At 43.2% G+C, this 12,073-nt stretch overlaps 2 protein-coding genes across 2 annotated transcripts in view; both read right to left on the bottom strand.

Moving 5' to 3' along the window:
• UGT1A6 (UDP glucuronosyltransferase family 1 member A6) lies at window positions 1–1,370 on the bottom strand. The gene has a single exon (XM_003785051.3). It carries the CDS (start codon window positions 1,267–1,269, stop codon window positions 295–297), a length of 975 nt encoding a protein of 324 aa, XP_003785099.1. The 5' UTR covers window positions 1,270–1,370; the 3' UTR covers window positions 1–294.
• A 238-nt stretch (window positions 1,371–1,608) lies between these two features.
• LOC100955824 (UDP-glucuronosyltransferase 1-10-like) overlaps window positions 1,609–12,073 on the bottom strand; it is a 12,450-nt gene continuing 1,985 nt past the window's right edge. The window contains exons 2-3 of the mRNA XM_012802102.2: window positions 11,542–12,067; window positions 1,609–2,058 (exon numbers count right to left, since the gene is read on the bottom strand). Coding sequence (XP_012657556.2) covers window positions 1,903–2,058; window positions 11,542–12,067 — 682 coding nt within the window. The 3' untranslated portion in view covers window positions 1,609–1,902. The remainder of the gene's footprint in view (window positions 2,059–11,541; window positions 12,068–12,073) is intronic.

The raw sequence follows: 12,073 nt of genomic DNA on the forward strand, positions 1-12,073 counted from the left end.
CCTGGCTATTGCTTGCTGACTCCTGGCTTAGGGTCCAAGGACAAACACAGGCAGAATTGGGAAAGTGGGTCCTGACCCGGACCTGTCCCATTGGTCAAACCTTCACCTCTTTGTGCTGAGACATTTCCAAGGCTTGTTCAATAATTCTGTGACTAACCCCAGATCACCCATCTGATCATGTTTCATCCTTACTAGGCATGAACCCTCTATTCACTCAAATGCCTCCATATCACTTCAACCTCAGGTCTCCTGAGGGGTCCCCCACTACTCAAAGCCCAGCCTGCTACTGTGGTTTCAGGCAGTCCCCCAGGTGGCAGTTGGCTCAAGCAAGGAATGACAGAGCCTAGAAGAACAATGTCCATCCATGAAGAAAGGGAACAATGCAAAAGAAACAGCACCAACCTGAGACAGGGCCTTCTTGATTTTGCAACTGGTGCCTCCGATGAAGACCATGTTGGGCATGGCCGGCCTGGGGTACTCAAACACAAAGTCATACCTTAGCAGCCAGACAGAGGCCTTCTGATACAAGGTGGGTAGGCGCACATCTCTCTGCAGGACATCTGAGGCAAGGTCTTCATATTTTGAATACAGAAAATAAAGTAACAAGGGCTCCAACCCGTGCATAAGGAAGTTGGCCACTCGTTGAGGAAAAGTCATCTGGTCTGAAAACATTGTGTAGTACCTGGGGATGTAGGACACAGGGCTTGGGGTTCTGCTGAACCTGAGCTCCAGGGAGCACGGGAAGCCCCTGAAGAGGTACACAGAGGGCAGGCCCAGGTACTCTGCCAGGATCACGCCACAGGGTAATCCTGGGTCTGTGAGAAGAACGTCGAACTTGCTCTCCTTGAGGAAATTCATGGTGTCCTGGTTCTTCAGGAGGCTCTGGCAGTTGGTGAACCACATGTCGATGACAATCATGCTATTCCTATACTCAAACACAGGAGAGGCCAGAAAGGACCTCTCAGCAAACAGATTGTTCCCAAAGGAATGGAAACGGTTCTTCAGGTCCTCTTGGTTGTAGGGCACTGGGTAAACTTTTCTTGAGTAGTACTTGGATTCTTTCAATAGCAAATTGATTTCTGGTGCTAGCACCACAATGTCATGGCCTCTGGTGCTGAGACGCTCAATTACATCCTTGACACTAAGCCAGTGGCTTCCGTCCAGAGGTACCACCAGCAGCTTGTCACCTGCCACCACTCCCCAAAAGGCTAAGAAGAAAACCCCCACAGAAACCCTCGGAAATGCAGGAAGAAGGTGAAGGCAGCCCATCCTGAAAAGAGTTAAGGTGAAGACAATGGTAAATCGTTTACGTGCCTAAACCAGTCAGTCCTCTTCACAGACCACTCCCTTGCTCTGAATTTGGCCTTCCTCTCCCTTGCTCTGAATCTTGCCCTCTGATATGAAAACAAACAAACAAAAAAAAACCTAAATTAATATTTAACCAGTTCTAAGCACACTGCTACTATAGACAAATTACTCTTCTTATCAGCTTTATCCCGAGCTTCTAAAGTTTTCCCTCATCTCCACCAATCTGCCTCTCCCACTGTAAAGAGTCATAGCAATACTCTGAGGACAACTCGGAGAGACCCCTACCCCACCAACCCTCTATTCTAAATTCTCTGGATTCCTCATTATTGCTGATGTCCACGATATGTGGAGATTTCCTTCCACACTGACCAATTCTCCAGCACCACATGGCTGTCCTACAAATCAATTCAATTCTGACAGTAACACAGGGTCAGTGTCTGGTCTCACAAAGGATTGTCCCTACTTCACACACCAACCACAGGTAGTAGGTCCCTAGGCCTGACTTGGCTATAAATCAAAGGTTCCCACACCTCCCTTCTTGGGTTTGACCATTTACTAGAATGTCTCATAGAATGATAGAAAACCATTTATTTTCTAGGTTGCTGGTTTTTCACAAAGGCTATTACAAAGGATACAGATGAACAACCAGATGAAGAAAAACCAATGGTAAGATAGGGAGAAAAGACAATGGAGCTTCTGTTCCCTTTCCTGGCACAACTCTCTCCATGCCTTCAGCAGTCTGGAAGCTCTCTAAATCCCAAAGAAGGAAAATGAAATTCTCAGGACTACCCCCTAACTCCCTATGCAAAAAGGAAGGTAAGGCTGGGGGTCCAGCCATGCAAGACTCCCTTCTGAATAGATAGCTCTTCCTAACATTATGCTTCAGCCAGGTTTCACACAAGGCTAAAGCCCTCAGGCACCTGCAGAGAACTGCGTGCACAGATCATCGCCAAGGAAAGGCCTCACTGGCCTCCTGTCAACAAGGGCATGGCCACGATAGCTTTAGGTCTGCAGTCTTGTTCTCGTTCCTAAAACTAAAGTCTTTTCAACTCCACACTGATAATGTTGATTACCTTCCCAGGCTCAGAACAGAGACAAGATAGGGTCGATCGCTCTTCCACCTACCTGGGGACATCTGCGTCATTGATTCTTCCTTGGCTCCCTCTTCCTCTTTGAACACTTGCCATATCTTATATAAAATGCAGAATTCCTGGGCCTCACAAGAATGTTGCCATTTGCCTCACCATCTGCCCCCTTATCCCTCCTCCCTTTTTCTTTCTCTATGCCTCTCCCCTTAAATACTGAGTTCCCAAATTAAAAAAAAAAAAATACAAAAAAATTACAAATGCGTCTGGAGCTGGTATTTTCTGGGGACGCATCCTCAAACTTTGGCTTTATAAACCTCCATTGATTGAGATGGTGCCTCAGTCACTTAGCTGGGATTGTTACCTGTGCTTTTGGGTTTCCTATATACTTTGTCACTTAGTAGCCATGATTAACTAAATCACTTTGTTAGTGATCAACTCAACCTTCAGCCCCTCTGCCCTCCCCTCCCTCCACAAGGTTGGTTCTCCTGGCAGCAGCCAGTCCCCATCCATAGGCACTTTTCACGAATTTGGGTATAATTAAAGAAGACTCGTTCTGCATAACAAAAGATGCTCTATTCACCTTTATTGCTCCCCTCACTTTGGAAATTGCAAAGGTTTTAGGTGTTCTGGCCAGGAAATGGGAACCAGGACTGACATATATGTTTCTTATTGTATATTACAATATCATAACATGTAATCTCATACTTTACTTCAGGAAATTATGATTTCAGAAATACAAGTCCAGCCAGCAGGTGGTAAAAGCCCCAGAATAGATAGAAGTCAGCTAAGCCTGGCCTTCAGAACCAGCCACCACCAGCCACCATCAACCTGGGGGTGGCCCATCAACCTAACTTCAGATTTCTCAAGTGAGAATGGGGAGGGAGGTCCCAGAGGATGACAGTAGTGGAGACCAGGCTGTTCTGGTGAGAGGTGGTTCCTAGAATTACTAGAACAGCCTCGCCCAGAGCTAGTCACGCACACCAGGGCTGGCACGCGAGGCCCTGTCCTAACCCATATCTTTGGCACTGGAGGCATGCTGGGACCTGGGAAAGGAGAAACAGCCTGAGAAATGGAATTGAAGGGGCCATTCCAACCCCAAGCAGGGCTGGTCTCGGGAACACTGCCAGGATGCACATTTATTGTTCAAGACTTGCCTCAGCACAAGCTGAGCAGCCTCCCAGGACTCCTTCCCAGGAGGGTTGCCAGCAGGATTTCCTAATTACAATGATCAAAGTGAGGAAGGTGGCAACACCCTGCCTTGAGTCTATTTAGACACCAATAAGATCCCGGGAAGGTTACAAAGGGGGCACAGTGCAGGTCCGCCTTTCTGGGGCAGGCACATGCCAGGCAGAGGTCCTTCCAAAAACAGTCCAGCTGGAAGGAGAATGGCTCCCCCAGCATGCAGAAGCAGAGGGAGTAAGAGGAGCTCGGACCTCTGTTGCTTGGTACTACACCTCTACCCTTCCGAGGACCTTGGTCTGAGCCCTTCTCAGCAGGACCTTGCTCTGAAAAGTACATGGCTCATTACTGGGTCCTATTCTTATGCCCAGCAGACCCAAAAGGACACAGGTTGTAGGCCGGAGATGAAAAACAGGAACTGAAACCTCTATATATACCATCACCTTGTAAACTAAAAGAGGGTTAGAAAATATTTCTTCTTTTTCAGTGTGAGGTTTGACCATACTAAGACTGAAGTGTGTGTGTGTGTGCATGTACACATGCACATGTGCTTTCCTAGACTCTAGAAGAAATCTGGCATGTTGGTTAATAACAATGACTAATTTCTAAAGAATTGCTGCCCTTGGGTGGCACCTATGGTTCAGTGGGTAGGGTGCCGAGGGTGGTGGGTTCAAACTCGGCCTCAGTCAAACTGCAACAACAACAACAAAATAAGTAGGCATTGTGGTGGGCAGCTGTAGTCCCAGCTACTCGGGAGGCTGAGGCAGGAGAATCACCTAAGCCCAGGAGTTGGAGGTTGCTCTGAGCTGTATGATGCCACGGCACTCTACTGAAAAAAAAAAGAATGCTGTCCTGGTAGCCTAGGCCTGGGTGGTGCCATGGGACTTAAGGTGTCCTTGAGCATTGCCATTTACCTGAGTACCCAGGCAAAGGCTAACTTTGTCTCCGGGATTATCACAGAATGAATGACTCAGGCTTGGGACACACCACAGTGCCTTTCCTACAAAGAAAACAGTCTCTGTGGACAAGGAGCAGATTTCCCAGAAAGTGAATGAAGGGAACTTGGCACTTTGAGAGGGAGGTCTAAAAGTGTGCATGGCAGGTGACTTCATGTTAGGGCAGGAGGTGTTGGGAAAGGCTGACCCTATGTTGGTTAACTTCTTAGGTGCTCCCTCTCCCAGATCCTTAACACTACCCACAACCCAGGAGCAATGGAGCCAGAACCAGCCTACAAGATTCCAAAAACCTACAAAATGTTCAAGACTTGAGAAAAGAAATTTGCTGAATCCAGAATATTAAAATGTGTAAATATTTTTTAAATGGCTAGAAATGTCTAACGACATGTCAATGAATCCATAACAGTCCAACACATTGAGGGAGACTGTATACAGGATGTGGGATACTGGAGTAATTTAGGCCGAGGGACAGCTATAGAAGTCAGAGTGCTCTGGGCCCAGATCCAGAATGGTCAAGTCTGAATCACCCACAGGGGGACAGCACAGTGCAGGGAAGTATGGCTTGCCCAGCCGGACATCTTGAGCAGGCTGTGACTTCCCAGAGTGCTTGTAACAATGTTGGTGGTGGTCCTAGGAGCTCAGGAGCAGTCAGGAGGGGCACAGGCCACTAAATAACATGACAAAAAGACCACTCAGTAAAGACATAAACTAGGACTTCACTATGGCAAAGAGACTCTGGCACACAGGGATGATGGGGAAGAATTTGCTGCTGTTCCAAACTTGAAAGAACTCCTGGCACCTGGCTTCATGCTGCACCTGTCTTCTCTGCTTGGCACACTATTCCCCCAACTTTTCCCAGGATTGTCCCTCATGGGAGACATGACCAGGCATCTCTGCACCCTTTACTTTTCTTTCAAAGTAGCCTCACAGTTTGCAACCGACCATCTTCTCCCCTATTAGACAGGCAAAGCCACCATGTGCATTTGATTCTGGCTATTTTCCCAGCACCTGACCAGGCATACACAGGATCTTGATAGACTGTTGAATGAAGAGTCTTTAATATCAATAACAGGACATAGCTAGCCATGTGTTCCTCTGTAACACCCCTAAACCCAACAAACCAACTAATGTCTGAAGACGTTTCCCATCTACACAGGGAGGCAGTCATGTGTACAGGCTAGGCACATAGGTTCTAAAATAAAAATATCAGGGTTCATTACACACAAGTGTTTGTAGCAGCATTATTTTTTATGGCTGAAACTTGGGAACAACCCAAATGTCCATCAGCTAATTAGTGGATAAATGACAGCAGTGTGGCATACAATGGAATACTATTCAGGCACAAAAAGGAACTGAAATATTGATTCATGCCACAACGTGGAGCAACCATGGAACTTAGTGAAAGACCAGCCAAAAAGGAACACATGCTGTGATGCCATTTCTGTGAAATGCCCAGATTAAGTAAATCCTTAGAGACAAAAAGTAGATTCATGCTCAGGGTGGGGAGAATGGTGGGAAAGGGAGAGTAACTGCCAATGGGGATGGGGTTTCTCTCTAGGGTAAGGAAAATTATCTGGAATGAGATAGTGGTGATGATTGTTCATTTCCTTGAATATAAAAAAGCCATTGAACTGTATGTTTTATTTTATTATTTATTTATTTGAGACAGTATCACTGTTTCGCCCTTGGCAAAGTGCTGTGTCATCACAGCTCACAGCAACCTCAAACTCTTGTTGTAGTTGTCATTGTTGTTTAGTAGGCCTGGGCTGGATTCAAACCCACCAGCCCCTGTGTACGTGACTGGCACCCTACCCACTGAGCTATGGAAGTGGAGCTGAACTGTACATTTTAAACAGTAAATTTCATAGTATGGGAATTACATCTCAATTTTTATAAAAGAATGCCTGGGTTTGAATCTTGGCTTGCTCACTCATTAGAGCTAGGACCTTGGACAAGTCATTCAACCTCTATACATCAGTTTCATCATTTGCAAGGTAGGCTTACTCATAATGCTGTCTTCTGCTTAAGCCCTCGGGGTAGCACCTGGCACATGGCACGCATCCAACCCCTGTTAGCTTTCATTAAATTTAATGTGTGAATTCTCAGGGGACTGTCCACCCAGCTGAGGACTAAATAACTCATGGGAGGCTTGCAGCAAGAACAGGATATTGACATCTGGTCATGTTATTTTGAAGACCAGCTGAACATGTGGTTAATTTTTCTAGTATTATGGAAATATGGAAATGACTGTGCTAGAAAATGCATATCACTGACCCAGTTATGGCTAGTGTTGATTCAAGGCCACATACCAGGCATCCACATGCACCATCATATTTCATTATACATTACTATATTTAAACAGCTCTGTGGAGTGGTATGTTTTATCCCCATCTCACCACTAAATAACATGACAAAAAGACCACTCAGAAAAGACATAAACTTGGACTTCACTATGGTAAAGAGACTCTGGTAGCATTATTTTCATTTCTTTTTTGTGCCTAAATAGTATTCCAATGTATGATACACTGCTGTCATTTATCCACTAATTAGCTGATGGACATTTGGGTTGTTTCCAAGTTTCAGCCATGAAAAAATAATGCTGCTCTTAGTCTCTTTACCATGAAAAAATAATGCTGCTGTTTAGAAATCCAGGCTCTTACACAAGGTTATGTAAGTGTCACAGTTGGGTATGTATGAAGTCAGGTTGGTTTGGCTCCAGAAGCCACATGCTCAAACACTGTGTGAAATCACTGCCTAAGGTACCCTAGTGTCAAAACTATGACCCGGGGTACCAGCTCCTGACTCAATTAATTACTGACACTTTGTCTGCCTGAGACAGGCAGTGGAATGGCCTTTCTCCTTGACCCCTCTGGGGCAGGAATTATGCTAAGGAAATGACACAAAGGAAAAACAAAGGCTGGGAAGCAGCTAGAAAAGAGGAACTGAATAGGGAGGGGAAAGTAGCACAGGAGCTGGAAAGAAGAGAGCTGGAGCGGTGCATGCAATAAGGCCCATGATGCTGGGGAAGACAGGATCATGGGGGACCTTGATAGCAGGGGTCAGGGCAGTGACAGAACAGAGTACCCTCTGCATATCTAGAGTGGGCCAAAGACGTGATGTGTGAAATTGTACATGTTCTCAGGGTAGGCTGAAGAGCAGAGGAGTGGGGAAAGGGAAACAGCAGTATCCACACGCGACTTGCAACATGAGGGAGGGGAGGTAAGAGGCAAGAAAGGTAAGTGCCAAGGCAGATGGAGGCTCCAGCTGGGCTCACCTGTTCAGGAAAGTCCACAGGTTCTTGAGGGAGTCCCTACATTAAGCATGTGCACGTGAATTTGAACATCACAGTGAAGGGGACCATGTGGATTGTCCCTCACTCTCTTCAGTGTCTTTTCATTGTCCTTTCATGCAAAAACATTTTTCATTTTGAGGAAGTCAAATTTATCTATATTTTTCTTTTGTTTTTTGTGCTTTCAGTGGCACATCCAAGAAACCACTGCCATATCCAAAGTCAGAAAGATCTACCTCAATATTTTCTTCTAAGAGTTTTACAGTTTTAGGTCTTCTATTTAGGTCTTTGGTCCAGTTTAAGTTAACTTTCATGTACGGTATGAACTAAGGGTCCAACCTCTTTCTTTTGCACGTGGTTGTCCCAGCACCTCATGTAGACAGGATTATTCTTTTCCATTGGAATGGTCTTGTAACCCTAGTCAAAAATTCAATTGCCTAAGGATATATTAGTGTATTTCTGGGTCCTTAGCTCTAATTATAAACTGTAAATCAGGTGATATTAAAAAATTACTGATTGTGTTAGATATGACAATGATACAATAACATGGATAACATGGCTATGTAGCAACCCATCCTTATTTTTAATATTTAGTGAAACAATTAGGCATGGAATGACATGTCAAGAATTAGTTAAAAATACAACAGCCAAAAATTTTCTTAGAAAGAAAAGAAAATAAGGGGTGGATGAACAGTACAACTAAATATTGAAAGGTATTCAACCTAAGGGTGGATCACAGGTGCTCATCACACAATAGTCTCTCCTGCATGTAACTTTGAAAACATTTATAATGAAAAGCTGAAATAATCTTGATAGCAGGACTCAGGCTAACCCAGTGACTACTAGCTTTTAATTGACCTGAGACAGGCCAGGGAAGCACACATCAATTATTGTTGTGTGACCACATCCCTCCCCCAGTTCTCCAGAGCAATAGCTGCCCCAAATTGTATAGCCTAAAGCTGAAATCCTTGCAGCTGACCTGGTCATCAATTCAGCTGGAACTCAACTAATACTGAAAAAGAATGGGACTGATTGTTTTTTGCACTGAAATGATTTTAATTTCATCGGAATCATAATCTGTCATCCTATTTACAGAATTTAATTATATCCCTGGATTAACTCACTGAAATTTTGAGACACTCTCAGGAAAATCCCCTAAGTAGGGCCTAAGGCACCTCACACAAACGCTCATGCACACACACAAAAGCACACATTCACATACACAGGCATACAGCACACACTCTGTCATGAGCAGTGTTTTCTTATCACACAAATGAGGCTAAAACTATAACTCTTGTTCTCCAGAAAGATACAACAAGCCGTATGGTTTTCCAAGGCATAGACCACCTGTCTGAAGCAAAGAAGGAGTACTACACAGTGTCCATGGGTATTTCCACGGAATTTCCTTTGTACTTGTGCTGTATCCCAGGCTCTTTCTCAGAGAGCCCTCTTGGAAATATAAATTCCTCTTTGAGAATTCAGCTTGTTTTATACTTGTCTATACATACACTAATATGTAACCTTCCACAGATATAAAACATTTTCTACATATAGATCACTTAAAAGATACATAAAAATATTTCTTATATCATTAACGTTGATATAACTTTTCTTATATCATTAACCAAAAACATAAAACTATATTGTGTTCAATATATTTCATGTTTTATAGATGTGTCCATATCATAGGTTATATAAAATCATATACAGCTTCCTATATCTCTAAACCCCTCTGGTGACCCAGGAAGTTTCAGGGCCCCACCTTTGGTTAGAGAGGTCAGGGTTCAGCCAAACCCTGGGTGGCTCTTGGCACTGTAGTAGATGGAGAGTAAGGGAAGAGGAGCCCGTTGGCAGGCTCAGCCTCTGAACTTCTGCTAACTTGCCCCCCCTCACCTGTTCTTGCTAAGGGTAGAAAGTCACCCCTGACTTTAAAAGACATATAAATTGAAATGGTAGACATTTTTGAAATTTTACTTTTCTGACTTTTTAGAAAGGGCATTATTGGGCCAGGTGTGATGGCTCACACCTGGAATCCTAGAACTCTGGGAGGGTGAGGCAGGTGGATTGCCTGACCTTCACAGGTTCAAGATCAACCTGAGCAAGAGCAAGACCCCATCTGTAAAAATAGCTGGGCATTGTGGTGGGTTCCTGTAGGCCCAACTGCTTGGGAGGCTGAGATAAGAGAGTCACTTCTGCCAAAGACTTTGAGATTACTGTGACCTGTGATGTTACGGCACTCTACCAAGAGCTACAAAGTAAGACTCTGTCTCAAAAAAAAAAAAAAAAAAGAAAAGAAAGAAAGAGCATTATTTCACTTCTCCTAGAGTTGGCTGATAAGTCACTGTTTCACTAAACATCTGCGGAGACATCTGTGCAAGAACATGACTGTCATTACACACAGTCTGCTGAACCTTGGAAGAAGACAGAACAACAGGTAGAAATGCATAGTCCATTCCTAACAGATGATACACTGAGATGAGATACCAGGTGGTTCACCTCGATATAGCAACTATACATTTGCCAAGAATCTTACACCTGCATCTGTCAAGGCTTTTTCAAGAGCAAGTGACAGACTCCTGACTTCAACTGGCGAGACCAACAATATGACTCAATATTGTTTGGGGAGTATACACTATAACAGAGCACAGTAAGGGTATGAATGTCATTGGAGGGAATTATTTACAGATGACATTGCATACCTAATAAATCAGACACACTATTAACAGGAATTAATAGATGCAAGATAAATCAAAAACCAAAGCTATACTTTAATTGCCCAATAATTAAAATAGAAAATAGAAATGGAATAACTGCTCCGTGCTTGACAGTTTCAAATAAAATAAACTGCCCAAGCATAAAGTTTAATAAAAGAATCTTATATAAAGTGAACATTTAAAACAAGTATGATGAAATAGTGAGAAATATATCTTCCAGAACAAGAAGACTTAACAGCAAAAAGATGATAGCTTTTCTCAATGAAGGAAAAACGAGCAAACTGATGTAAAAGACTCTCCCAAGATAAAAGCAAGATGACAATACATGAATGTGAAGACAGTATTTAAGAATGTTTTTGGTTCTTCTTCACAGAACCAAAAAGTGGGAAAAGCCTAAATCCTTCTCAATACTGAATGACTGACAAAACTATTACTACGTTGCATTCACAATAATGATTTCTCTGCATTTTCAAAAGAAAGTGTCAACTCTGTACAGACTGGCCTATAAAGAAGTCTGTGATTTATTGGCACATAAGAAATACAAGGTGAAACATGACATATTAGAGCCTGACACTTAGTTTTAGTCTAATAAAATAAATATAAGAATTTACACAGCATTATGGTTTTATAGCAAATGATTTCAAAACATTTTAAAAGGTGCTAAGAGCTAAAGCAGCTACAAAACTACTAAGAGCATTTTCCTGAAGGGGGTATTACAAGATCACTAACAAAACACAAAGGTTCATTTCATTTTTGTTTGAAAAACAGTATTGAATAATACACCTGCAATTTATGTACAGTTATATATATAGGTCAAGAAGGGCACCATTATAAAATTTGGTAAACAACAAATAATTGAATTGAAAACATAAATCACTAAACTAGAAGGAAAATCCAAATTCAACAAATAGAAATGACAAATCACAGCTAAGTAAGGAATCTTTTTTTCTTTTAGCTTCAAGTCCAAAGCCAGGTAAGCCTATTCTGCTAAAGGAGAGACAACTCACCTCAGGCAGTGGCTTTCCCTGGTGGCAGTTGATGCCCCCGATGAAGATCATGTTGGGCATCAGGGGTCTGGGAGATTCCAAAACAAAGTCAGTTCGCAGCAACCAGACTGATGTGTGGCTGTACAGATCATATGCTGTAACAGGTGTCTGCAGGATTTCAGAGGCAATTTCTAAGGCCGTTTGTATAAAAATGGGGCAAAATAAATGGTCCCCCAAGTAGAAGATGTGGTTCCATACTCTCTCCTCAAAAGTCATAGTGTCCGAAAACCCTGAGAGACCTCTGGGGACGTAAGAAAGAGAAGCAGGGACCTGCGCACCTTCTTCAAGATAATGGCAAAATATCCCCCTGCTGAAGACCACAGAGGGCAGTGAAAAGTACTTGGCAACTATTAAGCCACACATATCAAAAGGGTCCAGAAACACAGCATCAAAAGAGCTTTCTCTTAAGTATTCTACTAATTTTCGGTCATTAAACAAACTTCTACAGTGTGAAAAAATTAGCTCAAAAAAACCAGTGGTTGAGCTTCTTAAT

This window comes from Otolemur garnettii, unplaced genomic scaffold (genome assembly GCF_000181295.1).
Source record: "Otolemur garnettii isolate 467f Iridium unplaced genomic scaffold, OtoGar3 scaffold00013, whole genome shotgun sequence".
In the NCBI taxonomy this organism is placed as follows: Eukaryota; Metazoa; Chordata; class Mammalia; order Primates; family Galagidae; genus Otolemur; species Otolemur garnettii.

What these genes read in the sequence shown, in the direction of transcription:
- UGT1A6 (XM_003785051.3), bottom strand. Translation starts at nt 1,269, where the DNA reads ATGGGCTGCCTTCACCTTCTTCCTGCATTTCCGAGGGTTTCTGTGGGG.